The sequence below is a fragment of the Argiope bruennichi genome, chromosome 2 (genome assembly GCF_947563725.1).
Source record: "Argiope bruennichi chromosome 2, qqArgBrue1.1, whole genome shotgun sequence".
Lineage (NCBI taxonomy): Eukaryota > Metazoa > Arthropoda > Arachnida > Araneae > Araneidae > Argiope > Argiope bruennichi.
Window position 1 is genome coordinate 144,475,581 of NC_079152.1, and position 23,361 is coordinate 144,498,941.

The 23,361-nt window shown below is 31.7% G+C and overlaps 1 protein-coding gene across 1 annotated transcript; it reads right to left on the minus strand.

Annotated features, from left to right (window-relative positions):
* Positions 1–2,897: 2,897 nt before the first annotated feature.
* Positions 2,898–23,148, minus strand: LOC129962370 (uncharacterized). The gene is made up of 4 exons (XM_056076117.1): positions 17,911–23,148; positions 7,661–7,801; positions 7,276–7,515; positions 2,898–2,921 (listed from the first exon to the last, which is right to left on the minus strand). Exons 1-4 carry the CDS (start codon positions 23,146–23,148, stop codon positions 2,898–2,900), a joined length of 5,643 nt encoding a protein of 1,880 aa, XP_055932092.1.
* Positions 23,149–23,361: the final 213 nt, after the last annotated feature.

A 23,361-nucleotide genomic window follows, 5' to 3' on the forward strand; every position in this document is an offset into this window, starting at 1 on the left:
AAGCATTTCGGCATGAAAAAGCGTATGACTGAAGTTCGTCACGACTGACAGCTGGCAACAAACCCAAATATAATTGCCGCACCTCCAATGTCTGTGACAGGTGTCAGGCAGAATTGTACACCAAGTCAAGCGTAGATGAGGATGTCAAGTGAGTAATTGACAGCTCTTGTGATAGACGAATGAGATGGCAAATCGCAACAATCGTAAAATTCACGCTTTGGCTTCTGTCTGTCTGTTCTTTTGTCCGAGGTAAATGTTAGAATGTTTTGTTACAAGGGAATGATTTTAGAAATAAAATATATTCATAAGACCCTAAATAGATGTGAAAATACGCAAAGTGTGAGTACTGTATAAAATAAGAACATAAATTTATAAGATTTGTCTTAAATTGTTTTGCTAATTATTGTATTATCAATGTGAGAACATGATGTTGCTTTGGTTAGGATGTTTTGAAGCTCTAAATCGCATAGGCAATGAATAAAGCATAAATGGCAATTTTCTATATCATCTTTTAATCGTATATATATTTTTACCTGCTTTTACCAGTATTGCATTATTATTATGTATGCCTCTTTGAAAGCAGATGCGTTTTCAAAAGGTTGACCTGTTTTTACCAGTATTGCTTTATTATTACGTATGCCTCTTTGACAGCAGATGCGTTTTTAAAAGGTTGACGTAGAACTGTGACATCATAACTGTTATTTTCATGGAATGTAATTTTTTATTGGAAGAAATTAAATAATTTATTTTTTATATGTTCAAAAAAACTTCAATCGCTTTTAATAACAGTTTTGATAAAAGTATTTTCAATTTCCCCCAATGGGGAAATATCACTTCATTCATTCTTAAGTGAGAAACATTGAAATATTTGACTTCTGTTCTAAGATTAATCCATTATGAATTGTTTTATGATCTCAGAAATTAGAAAATAGAAGTTTGTGTTTACAAAAATGTTTTCATGAAAATTGTATATAAATCAATAAGTTTAAAAATGTATTGGTAAATAGTTTATCATTTGGAAATCACAATGCGACGGAAACGCTCCTTATTCAGCTTCCAAACGTGGTATAAGGGCCGCGGTGGAATGGTGGTAAGGTCTCGGCTTCGGAACCGGAGCGTTTCAGGTTCGTGACCCGATTCCACAGAAGAAACGTCGTGTAAGGGGGTCTGTTGCACGTTAAATCCGTCCTGACCAAACGTCCTCCCGCTGGTGTGGTGTGGAGAGGGGGTGCCAGCTCAGGTGTCGTCCTCGTCATCTGACCGCGGTTCAAAATTACGAGGTCCGTCCCAAAATAGCCCTAGTGTTGCTTCAAACGGGACGTTAATATAACTAAACTAAACTAAACGTGGCATTATTTTTGTGAGAACATAATGTTGTTTTGGTTAGGGGGTTTTGAAACTCGATATCGCTTAGGCAATGAATAAAGCATAAATGGCAATTTTCATTTTCAATTTTTTCTTAGCTGGCAAAAAAGTTTTGGAGCACTCTTTGGAGCTGTCGTAAACCGGTTTAAACTGGTCAATGACTTAAATTAATTAAGACAAATAATGACTTAAAAAATAATAATGTTCTCACATGATAATTTGAAATTTGTGAGATCGTAGATTTCATTTTTTGTATTTCTTCTTATTTTTTTTAAATTAGTTATTATTCTTATTATAATAATTAATTTATTTACGTCTCCATATCACTATTTAAAAAATAATCTTGATTTCAAAAATTCAGTTCTTTATTCATTGATATTTGTTATTTTGAACCATTTTGTTTCATCTTATATATATATATATATATATTATTGTGTTTAGACAAATTTTCAATAAATATGAACAAGACAGGATGATTGTATACCACTCTTTTGCTAAATTCTGCAAGACGATTGTATATGATTATAACACGCTTCTGCCAGAAAATATGCTATTTTAATACATATATAAATATAATTGAATATTCTATTTCTGATATATCTGTAACTATATATATGATTAATCGATCATCATTAATAATAACTCTTGACAGCGATTAATCTATTTATCACGCTGACAGGTTACTATCAATATCATTGAAATAATTTATCTGTTTAGTTCGTCAAATAACAAATAAGTGACAGTACGTATCTTATTCCACATAAGTTCTTCGTTGCATACAGTCAATTTGGTTTCATATGCTCTGATTTTGTATGAGTCATATGATGGTTTTATATTTCTCTAAAAAGTAATTAATTTTAAGTATTGAATGGTGCTGAGTGCTCATATATAATCCGAAGCAAATTTACCGAGGCTTCTTCTTTCTTTGATAACGTACTCAACTTTAGAGCTGTCAAAGTAATGTAATGGTATCTTATGAAATTTTATTGTACTTAGAAAAACAACATAAGGGACATAAAAAACACATAATAAATACTTCTTAGCACATCTCAGACTTTCTTCGTTATTTGATCTATTCTGAATCAAATAGAGAACTAGGAAATAACAATCAAGAGATTTCTGCAATAAGATTTCTCGCGAAATGTATTAGGTACATTCAAGTAACCGTTGAACAGATTTCATCTATGAAAATAAACATATCTAAGGGAAAAAACGAATTTTTATTTTTAAAAATATAGCATGTAATTGACAGATTATAGAAAAAATGCATGGTTATTTACTCAATTAAACGCTAATTGTTCAAAAAATTTCACATTATCTAATGAAATGAAATTCTTTTTCTCTTTTTAATTTGAAATTAGTATAGTGGCAGTTCACCCAACTCAAACTTACAGTGCTCAATTCTCCACAGGATTTTTCCTATAAGTAAAATCTAAATATAACTCCTGAGTTTAAAGCTGCTGATTCTATAAGTAACTTTTTTCTTGCAAAGGTGAAATATCGGCAACATACAGGGTGATCATGAAATAAATTTACATGTTTGGAGTCATCTCCAGCTAAAACGAATGAATGATATGAAACCAAATTTCATAAACAAATTGCGGATGGAAAGATGAATTCTGCAGAAGAAAAAAAAATCAGCACCAAATGTTGCCGATAGGGGAAATGCTGGCGCTGTAGGAGTACAATTATGAATAAATTTATGAAACTCACAGAAAATAATTTTTTATTCGTCTGCATTATGGTCCCCTGAATACCATGCAACATTTCCAATATTCTGACCTTCACTGTGTACAACATATTGCATACAGTGTATGAGGTTCTCCACAGCTGTATGCAAACTATCAGTTTTGATGTTCATAACAACCTGTTTTATGCTATGTTTCAAGACATGTAAGTTTGCTTAAGAGCACCCATGCATTGTATTGTCTAGTGTAGAACAGTTGTAATAGTAAAGCATGCTGAGAGATCAACATAATAAGCTCAATAGGCATAGGGCCCATATTAAGCACACATAAACAGTCAATCACGAACAACAGTCAAGAACATATCAATGTCAAGAAAGAACTACAAACACGTCGTTTGCTTTCCCCTTTCTACAAGGAATGCATGGTGCTGCTGTCACGCACGAGCTTTGAATTTTACGTAATCCATCTCACTATTCAAATTATATCCTTCGTTCTTGACTTCAGCGCCAATATTTCCCCTATCGGCACCTTTCAGCGCTATTTTTTTTTTTCGGAATTTATTTTCTTATGCTTTTTACATACTTTCTGCATATGAAATGTTGTTTCATTCGTTCATTCGTTTTAGTTGTAGAAGCCTTCAAACGAGGAAATTTATTTTAACATACAATGCAATACATACCCTGTATTAATACAATATGTACTTTAAAAATAATTGCACTCTTCATTCGGAGTTACAATGCAGTGGCTTGTAGGGAATTATTGTTGTATATATAAATCGGAAATTGTGGTGTATATATATATACACATGCCTATTAAACTGGTATCAGGCAAAATAAATTTTTTTTAAAGTTTTGAAACAAAGTTGTAAAATTCATTTTCGTGCGATAATATTTTTGAAAATTATTCCGGAAAAGTCTGAAATTTAGTTTAAATTTAAATTAATTGAAATTTTAAAAAACTAATTCCGAGATTCACATTCTTAGGTACATATGAAACCCATTTGTTAACTGTAAGTCAAACAGTCTAGCTTGTAATGCGCCAATACATATACATTTACTTTTATTATTATTACAGAAGAAAATTCTTGGATTTTGGTTTCTAACAACAACAGTTCAGGTTTCTGCGCATCGGTCTGAAATACAGAAAAATTTGGCTACATTAAGTAATAATAACTAGATATACATTGAATTTTAAAAACAAATAAATTATTTCTCAAGTTGGAAAAATTGGGGCTTTTACTTCATCCACCGCATATTTTGTCGCTTTCTGTGTTTAGTTTAGTTATATTAACGTAGCATTTGGGAGCAAAATTGTGCAGTTTTGGAACAGACCTACTAATTTTGAACTCCGATCAAATGCTTGAGAGTGACACCTGAACTGATAACCGTCTCTCAAAACTCTCGCTCTGTATCAACGAAAGAGTATTTGAACCATGACGAACGAATTTAATGTGCACCGAGTATGTGACAGGTTTTTAGGGGAACCCGACTTTGAACCTGGAACTTTTCTACTCCTAGGCCTACACATTACTATTAGGCCACCAGGGCCAAGGATGTGTTTGTGTTCTATGTTTGAAATTCAAATTAATCTCGAATAAATTTTTAGATATTTATTTTATTTTATTGCCAAAATTTCTGTGGAATTATATCAGAAAGACTTAAAGCGATTTTATTCGTAAATACAACTCTGTAAAGCAGTTTTTACAAAACCTTTTAGACACTACTTAATTTCTTAATTCTTATAAACTCAAAAGAAGAAATAAATTCATTCTGAAATCGCATTTGTAGTGTTTTTTTTAATTCGATGCGAAAATACCTTCCGAATAAAAACAAATTATTTAAATAATGTGCAGTTTCTATTTTCAAATCTATTAAGGGGGTCCGGGACACATTTTGAAATTTTTTTTATTAATAAATTTAAAATTTTGAAATTTTTTGTACTGATCAACCATCTTATTAATAAGCAAAATCACAACACAAAAGTTTTCAAAAATTTTTTTTTAACTTAAAATTTAATTTTTAAAAAAAAAAATGTGACGTTGTTTTAAATCGATATAACTCATAATATTTTTGATCAATTTTCAAAATTTTTTCATTATATCAAACACAAATATATATTCTTTTATTTTGATTCGGCAATTTAAAAAATATTAATTTTTAAAAAAATTTAAAAAATTTGAATGAAAATTTTGAAAAAATCTTGGGTATTTTTTTTTAAAAAATTCATATCTTGAAAAGTAAATTTTTTTTTTAATTTTCTGAATCAAAATTAAAGTAAATAGTTTGAAAAGTATGTGTTTCAAATTTCAGACCTCTATCTTTATATGATCTGGACTTATATCAATTTGATCGCAACAAATAATGAGAAAACGCAACATGGTTAAAAATGCCATGGCAACGCCTTTTTGACAGTTGGAATTTCAAAGCAGTTGTCAACAAAAATTATGATATCTCTCGTTCTAATTAAGATAGAAACATGATTTGAATGTTATTTTAAGCAGAAGAGCATACAAAATTTTTTCAGCTAAAAAAAATTCGAAAATTTGATGATTTATGTGTCCCGGACCCCCTTAAATTAAAGTTTCTTACTGTTTGAATCGAAATTATTTTTTAACTTATATTCCTAAAAATATTAAATAATTGTGAAATTCCCATAATAGCTTTAATATATTTGTTGTTAAACACCTTATGTTAGCGAATTCACTTCTTAAAGAAATCATTTTAAAACCTGATTTAATTCTTGGAAATTCAATAAATGGAAATGATTTAATATCTAAAAATATAACACTATAATCTATTGAAAGGTATTTAGAATGCTTAATATTATTCGGCATTTCGAAATTCACATTTTAATGGAATATTTTCTTTTAAATTTATGGAACATTTCATCTAATTTTTAAATTTTCAGAATAAACAAAAAAAGAAGAATTTTTAAATCAAATGTCTTCTGATTTAGTTTAATGATTTCAAATATAATTCGAAATCTAATTAATGACTCGAAGAGTTCTTTAGAAAAAAATTATTATATTACTTTTATAGCTCAGGATTTATTTTATGATTTAAAATAAGCTTTTAAAATAAAAAATGAATGCATTTTTTTATTTATAGTATTCTTTGATAAAAATAATTCCAAAAATGTGTTTTTAAGATTTTTGGTGAGATTTCCAACATAGGATTTTTTTCAAATTTCAAAATTGTATTTTTTAACGATGACATTACTTCCTCTTTGCATACTTCATCTAAAAGAATGTAAAAATACTGAAAGACTGTTGAAACACGATGTAATTTATAAATTTCTCATATTTAAATAATGGAGATGGGAGATTTTATCAATGACCAAAATAAGTGTTATATATATATATATATATATATATATATATATATATATATATATATATATATATATATATATATATATATATATATATATATATATATATATATATATATATACATATATATATATTACAATTAAAGAAATAAATTTATAAAAGAAATATGATAAAATTTACATACTTGTTAATACAATTCCAAGACTGTGACACTTGAATTTTAGGTGAAAGGGGAAACCTGAAAGGCGTGAAGAGATGAAATGAGAATAGAGCAACAAACGTTTATTAATTAAGGATTTAGAATATGTTTATTAAACATTTTACCAAGGAAAAAAAATTTAAAAAAACCTTCTTTTGCACATTTATTCAGCATTTTGGAGAATCAGATCAATATATCTAAGATTTCCTTGATTTTATTCACATTAACGGCTTTAGAGCTTTAATGGTAACATATTTGTTTTAGTTTCAACATTTGCCCTCAGAACATATCTGTTTGTAACGAAAGTTTTCTGCCAAAAATGTTTTTAATGAAGGTAGAAAAAAATGAAAGCCGTACCTTTAGCACGGGTAGTAATCACCACCCAAATCTATGATTTTCTGCAAACGTTTCGGTAGTTTTCAAAGCTTTTGACCAAAAAACGTGGCCGCCGAGAGTTCAAAAACATATCAACCTCATTTCGGACGCCTTGTGCAGGATCGAAAATAGCACCAACAAGATGTAGCTGCAAGTGTAAAAAATAGAGAAGTCCGAAGGAATGATGTCGGGGCTATATGATGCGTGTGGCCAAAGATACCATTCAAATTTTTATAAGGACCAACCGGTGACTACAGACGCATGTGGTTTTGATGGAATGTTACCATTTTGCGACGGAATTCAGTTCGACGTTTTACCTTGATAGCAGTTCCGAAAAGGACTAGCATATGGCTGCACAACTTACTATCGATGATGTTACCCTTTTTCAGATACTCGTTGTGGCTATCCCACGAAATATGAAGCATGATCTTTTTATTAGTCCAATTGCACTTTGCTATGCTGTCGACGGGGTCACCAAACCGACCCCATCTTCGATTTGTGTTGTTGAAGTAAATGCACTTTTCTTCACAAGTGAGGATCTCGTACAGAATGTTGTCCTTAAGTTGATATTCGAACCGATTAGAGTAGGCTTGAACACGTCTGTGCTTTTATGCTTGGATCTGGCTCATGCGGCATCCAGTGATTGAACTTGTACGCCACGTTTATGTGATGCATAGCTCTATTAATTGACATGGCACTAACGCTTAACTCCTTAGCTAGCTCTCGGGTGGTTGAATACTGATCTTCCACAAGTCCTTGCTGGTAGGCCTCATCAACATCAGAAGGCCGGCTAGAGTGCTCTGCTTGTTGAATGTCATACTCGTTGTTTTTGAACTTTCGGTACTAAACCTCCACAGTATTATGCACACAGTAACACAACAGTAGTACCTAAGCTGTACATATGATTCATTGACATTCTGTGGCTATCTTTCTGTATTAGAAATAGAAGTAAATGACGGTTCTTATCTTGTAGCGTGATAGTTCCATTCAGACACCTTGTACATAAGAATAAAAATATTTTTTTACAGATTTCCCAACACAGTGTTATAAAGCAAGTCTCTTTTTTTTCAAATGCTAAGCATCGTTTGACAGAATAGGAGCAAGCAAGCCAACGCGAACTGTTTGTGCAGACGATATTAATTGCGGCTGCAAACTTTCATTACGACTTAGTACTTGATATATATTTTATACGTCTACTTTCAGTAATGAAACACATACTTTTTGCTTAAATGTTATATATATGCTTGCTTCTATTTTAGAATTGGTGTTTATTTTATGCAAGATGTCATTTAAAACTAATTCTATATTTTGAAAAGGCGTTATTCATTTCTTAATGTCTACAGTTTTAACATGTACAGTGTAGACACTTATTACATTTTTAACAAAATCCAACAAGAAGTTGACCGTTTGTCGGTCTTTACTTTCAGAAACATACAACTTGGTAACTCGAAAGCGTAATGAACTTACATGTATCAATTGGGTAAGAAAAATGCGTCTAAAACACAAATTCGATTTTTGGATACTATTAACAACGTGTCAGGAATTAATTGCCAAATAACTTGCCTAGGATGGCACGATAGATTCAGTAAAAAGGCTAAATTCACACAAAAAGATAATATTTCTAAAATATTGTATGCCAATGCCATGTAAAGCGTTCTCTGTCATGACAAGTTTATTAGAAGGTATGCGATAAAGTTTCGAGGAGACCACTTTTGTTTTAACTTTATCCCTATCAAGAAAATAATATGTGTAAATTTTGCTCCTCCTGTGTATGTTTTTTGAGTTGCAGCCTCACAGACTTTCCTTGTTTCAAATTACTGTTGATATTCTGTTTATTTAAAAGTTTTAATCGTTGTCATTATCGCCTCATTTGCGTGATTTTTATAAAATGAGATATCATATACAATTCTTCAGATATATCTTGTCGGCATCACACTATCAGTTGAAACATTTTCCGCTTGTTTTCAATCCAATTTTTTCTCTGTATTCCAAATTTTGATTATTATTATTTGAAAATAATCTTATGTTGAGGGGTTTTAGAAGCCAGAAAATGCAACTTGAACTTTGCGATAGCAGGTTTCAGTTTTTTTAATTATTATTTTAACGTCTACTATTAGATGGATACTCAATCAAGTAGCCTGGAATAATTTTCAATTTTCTTCATACGATGCAAGATAATATGGTAAATGACAAAAGGAAATTTTTAAATAACAAGACAAGAGAGTTTTTTATTTATTACTCTTTTAGATGCGTCTAATAAATTTTATTGCGGAAACAAAAACAGATTTCCAAGTCCCCGCTGTCGCTATGAATCATTCTAACAATTTAGACAGAAACAAGATTGTGATGCAAAAAAGCTACTTTTTTATTTCGAAACATTCTATGTAGACTTTGAATACTAGAGAAATATACTAACAAGAGTCTCCGGAGTTGCAAAGATTAAAGCGTTGGAAAAAAAGAGGTAGCAACTAGATAATACTAAAGGGAAATGTCTGACATTTTCCCACCGTACAAAGAAAATAAATTCCACAAAGCTAAGCGAGATTCCACTGACATTAGCTGTCCTCTTTACGCCTGCATCAATTGTTGACAATTTGCATAGCGGGTTGTGGCAACGCAGCAGTGACTGTCGACGTCAAATTTAGTCCGAAATAAAGTTTAGACATTTCGGAATGGCGAACGAATCTGTTGAGAAGGAGACGACAGCAAACTGGGAATTTCAGAGCGTGCCTTTATTTTGTGTGTAAAAGACTATGAAAAAGTAAGATTGAACTGAAAATAAATTATATAATAACATTGTTTATTTGAATTGATTAAAGGTAAGCAATAATGTCGAAAAAAATAAAGAAATAAATATATTTTGTAATGAAATATTCTAGACTAAACATAATTTCAGGCTAGTAAAAAATTTATATAGAACTTAAAGTAAAAAAAAGGAGCTGAAGGTTAAAAAAATTATTTGTATTAAGTGCTTGCATGTATTTTAATCAGCGAATATATTGATAAACATGCGAAGTATCTATATAAACGACAATGGTTTTGGGTTGTAGCAATTTACTAAAGCAATTTTTGCAATTTACTAAATGAATGTTATAATTTTGAAAGTTTCCCATTCAGTATTATTGAGTTATTCAGTGTATAAAGACAAAATCATGGAACGCTCTAAATTGCATTTTCGACTTTCATTGCTTTTTTTGTTTGAATTGAAGAAATCAGACACTTTTAGAAACTTATGGTGGTGCTGCTCCGTCATATCCCAACTGTCGGTTTTGGTTTCAACGATTTAAGAGTGGCGATTTCGATGTCAATGACAAAGAACGACCTGGAGGACCAAAAAAATTCTAAGACAATCCATTGCAAGAATTATTGGATGAAAATGAGAAAAAAGTTGTAAAAAATTATGAAAAATATTTTGATTGATATATATTGTACCAATTTTTCTTTTAAAGTAAAAAATGTCTTTTTACAGTGAAAAAATGATCAAAATACATGCAAGTACCTAATAAGTACTTTTAAAAATTGTAAAACACAAATTATTTCTATTGCTACCTATCATTTAATTAACTATTACTTAAATTAATGTTTTGTGTAATCACAAAAATAATGAGAATAATTATTTTGACATTTTATCATTATCAAGCAGCCGTTGTTTTTTTTCCCTTTAAAATTCTCATTACAAAATACTTCAGATCCCCCCTCCCCCCTCAAAAAATACAACTTGTGTTTTTACAAATTTTAAGAGTGAAACTAGTAAAAATGACGTAATATGTATAGATCATTTTGATAAATTATATCTAATACTCGAACGGAGTTTTTTTTTTTTTACCACAAAAGATGCTCAGTTTGAAGGAATTTGATGCATGTTAAATATGATATCAAAAAATCAAATGTTTTTACGTTGATAGTATAAAAAAATTGGAGAATGAAGGGGAAACTCAGAAGTCATTATTATTATCTAAAGAGAAATAACCAGGTTGAAAATGTATTCAATAACATCTACGGCTGTCTTTTAATAAAAATAGCATTATTTTCAATCTCGATGCTAAATTGTTAGGCATATATGATGTAGTCGTCATCAATTCTAATTGAAACAGGGACTAAGACTTAGTTCAAGTATTTTTTCGTATAATAATTAGCAAATAGCTAAAATTAAATAAAAAATAATAGATAACAAAGTGTATGGAATTAAGAATAAATTTTTGCTTGTTGATGCATTTCACATCACTCTAAAGAACTTCTTGAATTGAAATTATTTGCAACATTGAAGAATGCAACATTCTTTACTGTCATTCACTGGGTGTTTGTATTATCATCATTAACTCAAATAAATTGTACAAGTAAGAATTATTTCAGAAAAAAAATGAAAGTTCTTTTTTATTATCATCGCTGTTTTTGTACTGCCTGTTATTGTGCCATTCTGTTATTGATAATAAACAATAAATAATTTCTGTAAAAATTCTTTAGTATTATTCATCGCAGTTGCTTAATTGCTTTACTTCATTATCATCGTAATTCTAACATTATTTTTTGATTATGTGAAAACTTAACTGGCAAGTGTATCAAATGATTAATTCCTTTTTTCAATTAAAACGTATAATCTATTCTATTCTGTATAGACAAGGACAATCGTTACAATCGTTAGTTGTTGAGTAAAAACTCATCATTCGGTCATGTGGGAATTTTTAAGGTTTCCTCAATAAAACAATAAGGAAACAGCAGTTCTTCCCAATACTTTTTTTACATTATACAATATAACAAATTTTCGGCTCACTTTTGCTGATTTGGGAATAAAAGGAGCATTTCAGATAATTTTGGTTAAAATAATTCGATCCAAAATTGAAAAAAAAAATTATTTTTTTCATACCCAGATAATATAACCAATAAATTTTTTATATAATCCTTCCCATTTTTGAGATACTTTGTGCTCATATATACTGATAGGTTCGAAATTATGAACTTCTCTACTCTGTATAGTCAAATACAATCCAATTTCGATTTGGCTTAAAATCTGATTCAGGTTAACAATTTCACAATCCATTAATCTTTCTTCTATTTCTTTGATTGATTGATTTTATTATTTGATTTTTGAGTTATCGTGTTCACATGCACACAAATGGATAAACACACTCCTTTCAACTGTTTTTCTCTAAAATTCTTCAGATTAGAAAATGTGGGGTAAAAATGTCCCACTAATATTCATTTCTCCATTCCATTTTGAGTTATCATAATCACGCACAGACATATAAAGAAAGCTGTTTTGTTTTTTTCCATCTTGTCCAGTGTAGTTTTAATCTAGTCTAGTCTAGTCTACTTTTTTATATTGATATTACTCCATCAAATACGGATCAATTCCGTTACAAGCAATCGACATAAATTATTACCATAGCAAAAATCATTGACAGATTTTTTCACCACAATTGATGCTGTTAAATTCAATTTTGAAAACCTAAACAGATTTCCGAAACTCTGCATCGTCTTTAAACATATTTGCATCGCAACAAAATTTTGACGAATAAAATAAATCAAATACTTTTAGACTTTGAAACATTCTATAAGTCCTTTGAATAGTAGATACACGAAAAGGTTCCAGAATTGCAAAGATGAAAGTGGTGAGAAAAGTGCATCAACTAGGTAATATCAGGGGAAAATATTTGACATTTTTCAATCGTGACATTTTTTACATGCCATACTACAAATCGAATCGAGTTACATCGACTGTCCTCTTTATGCCCGCATCATTTGCTAACAATTTACATAAAGGGTTGTGGTGAAAGCGTTTGAGAAGGGGGAGGAGGCATGCGGGAAATGCTGACATCAAATTTAACCCGAAATAAACTTACATTTCGGAATGGCAAACGAGGATCCCGATGAAGGGCATTCATTGTGTGACAACTAGAGGATGGTTAGCAGTTGAAATGTGTGTTTGTTTCTTTTATCTGAATACTGAGGCAAGAAAATGAAACTAGTAAAAATAAATGTCAAGTTGTACCAGAAAATGAGTCCTCAAAGAAACGCCTTCTACCCTGTTTCAGAACAGTGTAGCATTTGCAAATGGTAATTATTTATTCCAAATCCTAACATTCAATTAAAATTGTTTTTATAACAGGTAAAAGAAAATGTTTTCCTTCCAGGATAGCTCATTGAGTATTGTCTCACCATACATCAAAGGTCTTTCAATTTTTTGATCTTGAGCTTTATAAAGAATTATAAAGCTCAAGATCGTGAATCAGCATTTTATGGATCTTCATGATGTCAAAATAAACACATCTTTGGAATTATATCTGACTACCTGTTTATGAGCACGAGCTACATCTGTCTGCTATCTTTACACAAAAAATGAAAATCTCTATTAAATTTTGATTGAAATCCGTTGACGGAATGTTTGTCTATCTATCTGTCCATCCGCATATCAGTGACATAAAGATGGCGGAGTCAGAAGAGTATACTGATGCAAGAGAATCGGTTTTCAGCCTTCGCAGTTCACTTATATGGATGGATATTATCCACTAAATATACCGATATGGATATTATCCCTCGAGTTACTCTGTTCATATCAGCATGCTGCTGAAATGAACAGGGTAAGTCAAAGGGTAATAAAGCAGATCTATGAAACATGGCACATGATATCTCCAGAATTGAACATGTGTATTAATTTTAGACGAATTTTAATAGTGGGTGATTGCTTGTCGTTTGTGAACAAAATAACCCAAAAATACAACTGGGTAGATGCAATAATTTTTGCATGTAATTTTCACTGAAAATCTTTGTCAAATTTGGACCCATTTTTGTCGAAGGAAAGAATTTCTGTTTTTGTCGAGAGAATGCTTGACTTTCTATACGGCGAAAGAAAGTCTTAGAAAAAGAGTCTAAGAGAAACCCCTCATATCGATTTAATTCTTAAGGTGTTATAAAAGAAAAACGTATTCTAAATATTTTATCTAGTAAAATTAAAAGAGTCTGTAGCTCTTTGTATTCAGCTTTAAATTTACAAACAATACATATATTATAGTAAATGTGATATAGTAATTTGTTACAGATCAATCCGGTGATTTTTCATAATCACTACTGAAATTTATTGTTGATTCTGAATAATCACCGGTAATTATACATAATCACCGGTAATTATACATAATCAAAAGTTTATTACTTTTATCATAATATATAAATTTATAATTGAATGCCGGTCTGTTTGTTTGATGTTTATTCTAATCCACACACCCTGAGAGATTCAAAAGAAATTTTTCAATCACGTTACTTTCATACTGAAATAATTATAACTGCGCTATAAGTTTCTGCACTCTCTAAATGGAGTAAAAATATTTTACGTTTTTCTACTAAAATTTCTAAAAAAAAAAAAATCATGGCACGAATATTATTTTTACACCATCTTTAAAAAATAAATTTTTTAAGTACACCAACTATTTTTCTCTGATTTTTAATTAATCTTTCAAAGTTAAATATAATTTTTATGATTTTTTTTCAAAATATGAAATTTATTTCATTCTTTAATCACAAACATCACTCATATGATGATTTTGCATTTGTAGAAGTAAAATTACTTTCTTGGAACATTTTTATATTTCTTTTGTTACGCAGGTTTTTATGACTGAGTTTGGATTGAATTTAGTGTGTACTACTTTTTGATATGTGCTTTTGAATTCTGTCTTAAAATTGTATGCGATTTAACTGTCTCATCTATTTTCTCTCATACTTCACTACTTTTAAAATTTTAATGCGCCCATTCAATATATTGTTTTTGTTTACTATTATTATGTGTCTTTGTTTACAATTTTTAAGATATTATTATAAAATTATATTATTTTCAATATCACTTAGGAATAGGATTTTATTTCACTTCATACTTTGTTTATGTGTTCAAAATCCGATTACAATATTTTGAATATTTATTAAATATTACAGAAAATTCTAATATCAAGGCCTTTCCTTACACACATATAGAACATATTAGATGCAACCTAAGCCGCGGGCACAGCAACTAGTTAATTAAATTATTAAAAACTGTTTTCCAGGTACCCATATTCTTTTTATTACAGTTGTTTAAGATACAGATATTTCGACGAAATCAAATTTTTTTGGAGCAAACGATCATTGAGATCATTTCATTTTAATTCATTTCCGGATTTTGATATACCTATTTGATTAGAAATAATGTCTCAGAAATTTGTTGTGAGATTTTTAAGTACCAAATTGGTAACTGATTATGCTCATAAACTAAGTACTAAATGATTCTCTGTTATTTTACTTTAATTAAAATTGCTCCAACATTCAAATTGAAAAAAAAACTATTAGACTTGAATGACCGAATTTGATACTATTTATTTAGGAAGTAAGTGCTCAATAATAATGAGTTTTGTTCAAGATGTTTTCTAGATTCTTAATTAATACAAAAAACTACCAGATATCAGCCAGTCATTTTGATTGACCTGGTAGTTCTGGTGTTAAAAAATAACTACAATTTTAACACTGTTTCTCAGAAATGTCAGAATCGATTATAGCACAAAATTATTTTTTACGCCATTTAAAAGTAAAAACAATAATTAAACAACATTCTCAATATTTTTCAATAGTTTTTCCGTTTAGCTTTCTTCTAGAATGTTAATAAATTTTTTAACGTATTTTAGAACAATGGTTTTCATTGCCTTGATTATTGAATCTATACTATTTTCTTTTCGACGATACTAAAAATATTTTTTAGTTTAAATATTATTGCTACGATACATTTAAGAGTAAATTTAAAAAACAAAACAAAAAATATTAATGAGATGCCTGAAACATTAAAGTATTAAGATACTTCATATTAGGGATTGGAATCTTTTATAAATTGTCTGCAATAAAATTATACGTTAAGAACATGGAATTATATTATCCAACTATTATTTGACTCTTCTCATTTTTTTTATATTTAGCTAAATGTTGATTAATTTTTTTTATTAGAATACTTTCTAAAAATTCCATTACCGCAGCAGTTTTGAGATTTTAAAATTTTCATTTCCTATAAAATCCACTAAATAAACTTTCAGGAAAGGTCATTTTCAAAAACTTAGTGATGTTCAATCGAAAAAAAATGGTATTTTAGAGGGCATTGCTAAAGAAAATATGTAATATTTATTTATATTTAATTCACTTTATGTTCTTTAAGAATTTTTCTTACTTTTTTACATTTTTTAAATTGCAGTTGTCTAAATTTTGAGAATACTATAATAATCATGAATTAACCTCTTAAGCGACTTGCCAAGGAATGTTCCGGAATTTGATCTGCAGTCCAAAACGTCCTATTCCCGAAGATTTCTCTGATCTTTTGGGATTTCAATCCTTTCATACTCGAGGCATGTCCGGGCTTATCGTACTAATTTAGTAGTAGTTCATATGTTGGCCGAAAAGTGTCACTCATTTCCTATCGGCCCATTATATTCTTTAAGGAGATTCTTGGATTTGCTTTAGTCACTATCCTACTCTGTAGAAGTATTTGCGCAGTGCTTAGTATAGCCTGAATGATAGCCAAGTGTAAAGCAAAGAAACTTTGTACTGATGACATTCATGTTTTCGTGGAAGTAGAAGTAGATGATGATCTAGAAAGTATTTATTGTCTTTCAGAAAGTGACATTCCAGCCTGTTTTGTGGCCTAGTGAAAGCGTATCTTCCCCGTGATCTGGGCGTCCCGGATTCGAGTCCTGGCTCGGGTATGGTTATTCTTTACCCTGTGTTCTATCTGTGAGGTGTGTGAAAGCGCCTTTCTGTAAAAAGGGGTTGTGCAAGCGAGTGTGTGAGTCTCATCTTCATATGAGCTAGAAATCAGACTTTTACTTTCAGGTGTTCAGGGACCTTTACCGTCAAAAGCTATTGCACAAACTCGGCATAAATCACTGACTTCGTCAGCGGGCTTGTCTATGGCAAGTGCCATTTGTAACAACAATAAAAAAAACAAGATTGGGATTCAACGAACAAATTATAATAAGCCGGATCTGAAACTGAAATAATAAAAGAATGCAAATTTCAAATGGATATGAGTTGATTGAAATGTGTTCAGACACAATTTTCATTCTTCACCAGGACAATAAAAATAAAATATTGAAGCTTTAGAGTTTCCAATCATTCAAGTTATGAATAGCTCTAATTTCTAAAATTTTCATATTTTTTTTTTCAATTCTCAGCAATTAATTTAATAAACTTTTTATTAAACTCGAACAAATCAGTTTAAAGATTATGAAAACATTCAACTCCATTTAATAAAAGTCTTTTCATAAACCATCTTTATAAGCGAATTCCAGATGTCAAGACATATTTTCTTACAATTTCTAACATTAATGTCAGAGAAAAATGGTTATTTTCAAAAAATTGTTATATCTGCTGCCAATTTCATATATGATTTTTATTAACATGCAACACTCAACAAACTTCTAGACAAACCATTTGCGCAACTTTTCAAAGGACATGAAATTGAAAATTTGAATAGGATTGGGAAGATATTGGCTTTCATTGATTTCTGATGATCAAAATAAGTATTATAAACTTATATCTAGAAATGTGTTATCAATCTTAACGAAAATTATAGATTAATACAATGGAAATTATTATTGAAAATAACATCGCAGAATAATCTCTTTTCTAATTAAATATTTAAAAAATTTTCTATTTTATGAATTTTTTCCCCTAGTTTTATGAAAATTTGATGTAAAGTAAAAAAAATATTATATTAAAGCATGATAAGGTAAATATTTCTCAATCAATTGTGCTCTTTGAAGGTTTCTTTAAACATTGTTGATTAATTGTTGTAACATCAATATTAAAGACGACGGCGTTAGTAAAGTTTACATTTATTCTTCACAAAAGGTAGACGTACAAGCATATAAGTAATTTTAGAATAACAATAAAACAAGTTGATGCCACTCAAGCTAAAGTAATTATACAAAATTGTTTGCTTGCTTGCTTGCCGCAACATCCTCCCCACCCTGGTCAACCTCCAGAGGTATGACCAGTTGAATTGGACGGGTAATCTCTTTCCCATTGACACGAAGGATGCAGGTTCGAATTCTTCCGTCCCGGCCATCGATTAATTTCACCACGAGAGCTTTCTTCCACATTTGTCGTGGTCGCAGATCTTCTTGTAATAAGACCAAGTCTCCTACTCGTACTCGTGGTGTTTCCTTTACATTTCGTACTTGATGAAATGTGCGTAACTCCAAAAGATATTCTTTGGACCATCTTTTCCAAAATGTATCCAGTAAGTCTTGCTGTTGCCGGTAAATATTTGTGAGCTTATCATTTCTTGACTCAGGTCCGGATGGAACAATGGTCAACTTTCGACCAGTTAGGAAATGAGCTGGGGTCAAAGCTTCCTCTGTATCATTTTCACCACGCTCATAAATCAAGGGTCTACTGTTGAGTGAGGCTTCTATTCCCACTAATACCGTAGTTAAGGCTTCCTCATCTAGTAATGAGCGACCAAGGGATTTTCGAAGGCATCGTTTGGTTAGACATATTAGTCGCTCCCACCATCCTCCCCACCAAGCTGCTCGTGGTGCAATAAACTTCCACTTTATACCATTGTGAGCATAGAATTGCTGCACTTTCGTTGAAGTCAATGTATTCCATAGGAAAATGAGTTCTTTGTTTGTGGCATGGAAGGTAGTGGCGTTGTCACTATATATAGTATGTGGAAGTCCTCTTCTACTGACAAATCGTTGCAAGGCCAAAAGAAACTTGTCTACAGAAAGGTCAGAAACAAGTTCGATATGCAAGGCTCTAGTAGTAGAACATGTAAATAGCGTAATGTAAGCTGTATTTGAAGGTTTAAAGGTCTTAATATAAACTGGACCTGCAAAGTCTATTCCAGTAGTATCGAAAGGCATACAAGGAGTAAGTCGGTCAGCTGGAAGAGGGGCTTCTATTTCATTAGAACTTAAAGCATGAGACAGTTTGCACGGTAAACAGGTTTTAATCACTCGCTTGATGGCTTGACGACCACGGAGTATCCAAAACTCGGAGCGTAATTCTGAAAGGACTACACGAACACCCAAATGATGTAGACGAATGTGCGTGTGTCTAATCAACAAGTGCACAAAATAATGAGATCCCTCCAGTAGTATTGGGTGTCTTTGTTCAACTGATATTTGTGCGAATTGTAGCCTACCACCAAGTCGTAAAATGTTATCTTTTAGAAATGGGCGAAACCGAGAAATTTTTGAGGATTTAGGTAAGGAACGATTATACTCTAGTGCGTTGATTTCTACAGAAAAACTCTGTTTCTGTACAACTGAAATCCAATAGTTTCTTGCCTTATTCAGCTCATCAGCCGTCAATTCTGAAGTAAAATGTTGTCGACCTTTACAGTTGTTCAGAAAACGATAAATCCAAGCTGTAATTCTCAAGAGTTTTGTGTATGAACTGAAGCGAGATATATCGATTAAAGTTTGGATAGTCGATGTACACAATGTTTGGTTCTTTACTTGACGAGCTTCTATATCCATTAATAATTTTTCTTCATTTGTCAAAATGTTTTGGACTGGCCAGGCGCCTGAAATTTGTGCTAACCAACTTGGGCCGTTCCACCAAGTTTCTAGATATGGTAATTCTGCTGGGAATACACCACGGGAGAGATGATCTGCTGGGTTCTGTGTGCCTGGGCAATGTCGCCACTGCGCTGGAAAAGTGTATTGAAGAATTTCAGTGACTCGGTTACATACGAATGTTTTCCATCGATTAGGATCATTTCTTATCCAACTTAATACAACAGTTGAATCACTCCAAAGTGTTGATGTTTGATTTTCTAAACCAGTTTCTTTGCAAAAATAGTGAAGTAAACGAGCTCCTAGTAAGGCTGCCAAAAGTTCTAACCGTGGAAGTGTCACCTTTTTAAGTGGAGAAAGTCTATTGCGACTGCAAACTAGGCGAACCTTTCTTTCGTTACGCTCAGTGAAACAAATGTATATTGCGGCTCCATAGGCCTTTTCCGAAGCATCGCAAAAGACATGGATAGTCATGTGAGAAGTAGCAGAAATTCCAATCCAGCGAGGAATGTGTATCTTGTTTAAGGATGATATTTCAGATACCCATCTGTTAAAGCTTGCGGCAATGCCTGGAGGAAGAATTTCGTCCCATTGAACTCCCATGAGCCACGTGGTTTGAAAAAGAATTTTTCCAACTACTATTGCTGGTGCATAGAGGCCTAAAGGATCATACAACTTTGATACAATTTTAAGAAGTAAACGTTTTGTTGCAGGAACAGCAAACTGATAAACACTTTCGTTTATATCTGTATGAAACACGTCTTCTTTGGTATTCCAGTTAATTCCCAATACTTGCGTATTGCATTTGAAGATGATATCCTTTAGTTCCCAAATAGCCTGTAGGTTCTTGGAGTTTGCACTCCATTTAGCCAAAGGTAAACTTATCTGTGTCATTAAATCTTGCATTTCTTGGTAAAGAGTTGTTGCTTGTTCAGCAGTATCCACTCCCATAACAAAGTCGTCCATGAAAATATTATTCTCCAGGTGTTTAGCTGCAATAGGGTAGGGATCAGAGTGCATATTAGCTAATTCACGAAGAGTGGCAGAAAGCAAAAAAGGACTAGAAGTCAATCCAAAAGGTAAACGTGAAAAACGATAAGTAAGTATTTCATTTCGCAAATGTATTTTTCCGTTTGCATCCTTTTCCGTCCTAAACCACAGGAACCTAGTACAGTTTCTATCCTCTTCATCCAAAATAAGTTGCAAGAATGCTTGACGTCCGTCGCTTGTGATTGCGAATTTGTGAAGTCGAAATCGTAACAATGTTGCAAATATTTCTGGAAGCAAATTAGGACCCTGCTCAAGAGCATCATTTAAGGAAGGATGTCCTGGTGTATGAGAAGAAGCGTCAAATACAATTCGCCATTTCTTTTCGTCATTCTTTTGTTTTTTCACTATATGATGAGGCAAGTAAAAAAGTTTTAATTGGTTGCAAGGACTATTATCAGCAAGTTCAACATGTTGGTTATCGATATAATTTTGCATCTGTTCTGTATAAATATCTCTTAAGTCTGAATGAGTAAAGAGTTTGTTACGGAGTATTTGAAATCGTTTGAGTGCTATTTCGTAATTATTCGATGAAAGAATCACCTCTGGTTTCCATGGTAACTTTACAACACGGCGGCCATCAACTTTGCAAAATGAATTGTGAAAATCACTTAAAATTTCAGAATTACGAATAGTTATCCCTTTATCCTGCATAGTTTTAATGCCAATTGTTTCCAAGTCCCAAAATCGTCTCACGTGATCGTCCAGATCACGTACCAAAGTTTCTGAGCTAATGTTGAGAACTGAAGAAACAGAAGAATATGCTATAGTAGTGAACGAACGGTTGCCGGAAAGAATCCATCCAAATACTGTAGGTATTAACACATGAGTCGCCGAAAGTCTGATAGGAGATTTAGTATGCACTATAGTCCAATAAAAATCAGCACCTATCAGAATTTCTATAGGTAAGTCGTTTAAGCTGTCTGATGGATCAGCAAGTTTCAACTTTTGACTATGAGCAAAAGAAGAGACAGGTTGTGGAGTAGATGGATGAAAGGCATAAGTATTCGAACTTTCAAATGCTTGTATATTTATTTTTGAGTTGCTCCAAATGCTTGACAAGATAAATTTGACCCTCCGTCTCGTTTCAGTGTTTGTTGAAATAGATTCGAATGCTTGAAGGTTCAATTTTTCTGAGCTAGTGATTTCCAGTTGCAGGAAGTCAATCAAACTAGGATGAATGAAGCTAGACTGACTCCCACCGTCTAAGAGACACCGCGTTACTTTTGTTTTACCAGTTGGGCCAATTACATATACTCGAGCAGTTTGCAGATGAGTAAATTTGGGAGTTATAATATCAACGTTATTAGTAGACGTAACTGGAATGGTAGTTAAATTTGGATTCTCAGTTACAGTTTTACAGATGGAAACATGATGTCTTTTTTTGCATTTATAGCAACGGGCTTTGTCTTTCCGAGGGCAATTATTTACGTTATGGCCACGGTTAGTGCATAAAAAACAACGATTACTATTTTTTAACTTTTGTTTACAAATATCTATATCAGTTACAATGTTACAGTCTTGCGGCCAGTGTCCATTAGTATCACAGAAAGCACAAAATGGAGAACGTTTTTTAATTGGCGTAGTGTTCTTGGAATTAACATATAAGTTAGCAGTGGAAGGTTTAAAATCATATTGAACAGACTGCTCACCTCTAATTTTCAGAGTAGTAAGTGCACCTTCTACTTCTTCCGAGAGAAATTGTATTAATTTTGTTATGTCACCTTCCGAAATTTTCTGTCGTTTCGCAAAAATAATCCAACGGCGGCAAATGTCATCCGGAAATGCTCGTAAAATTTTAGGAGTTAAAATTCGGCCATAAGAATTAACATCCTCTCCCAAGGCACGTAGAGCTTGTAATCTTCTATTACACTCAATAAAAACTTCGTTTAGTGAAGTCGGTGATGGATTTCGTATTGGCGTCAAATTTTCTAAAAAGTCCAAATGAGCTTGAATGATTCTGTTTTTATCGCCATATTTGTCCATAAGCAGTTTTTTAGTAGCTTCATATGTATCGGCAATAATGCTTATGCCATCTACCAATCGTTTTGGTTCATCTTGTAAATATCCTCTTAAAAAAACATGTTTATCAATTACCGAAAGATTTGGATTATTATCTACGGAAGACTGAAATTGTTCCCAAAAACTTTGCCAAAGTTCTATATCGCCGTTAAACGGTTCTAGTTTAATTGTAGGCAGTTTTACAGTATACGATTGAATAGCAGGCGTTGTAATACAAGGGTTTAAATTCATCGCCAAATTATTGTCATTAATAGCCAAATCAGTAAAGTTATTTGTAGTTGGCGCTAATTTATTTTGAATTATTTTTTTGGCTTTAAAAATCGCGAATTCAGCATTATCGTTATAGCTTTCACATTGTGAAATATCATTTTCGTATTCTTCATCAGAAAGTAAATTGTGTATTTCATTATCCGTTATTTTCATTTCATTTAAGGTAGTAGTTAAACGATTACAAATATATTCCACATCTTCAATTGAAAAATCATCTTTTAAGTTACTTATTTCAACAGAAAAACGAGTAATATTACCGCGAATAGTTTTCCGTTTTCGCTTGAGTTGCGCCATTTTGTTTGCAGTTTCATCCGGCGTCGACATTGCAGTAATCCGAAGTATAAACACAAAAAATTCAGTAAGAAAGTAAACTTGCCGATATTTCGTAAAAGCAGGAAGTATAAATTCACGGTCCTGATTCAAATAGAGTTTTCGGCACCATATGCTAAAGACGACGGCGTTAGTAAAGTTTACATTTATTCTTCACAAAAGGTAGACGTACAAGCATATAAGTAATTTTAGAATAACAATAAAACA

Bases quoted from the DNA above. Each gene is read 5' to 3' on its own strand.
- LOC129962370 (XM_056076117.1), bottom strand. From the start codon at position 23,148: ATGTCGACGCCGGATGAAACTGCAAACAAAATGGCGCAACTCAAGCGA. The intron at 7,516-7,660 runs GTTAGTGCCATG...TATCAACTTAAG, and splicing joins AGCTAGCTAAGGAGTTAAGC to GACAACATTCTGTACGAGAT. The intron at 2,922-7,275 runs GTAAAACGTCGA...CATTCGTTTTAG, and splicing joins TTTTCGGAACTGCTATCAAG to CTGGAGATGACTCCAAACAT.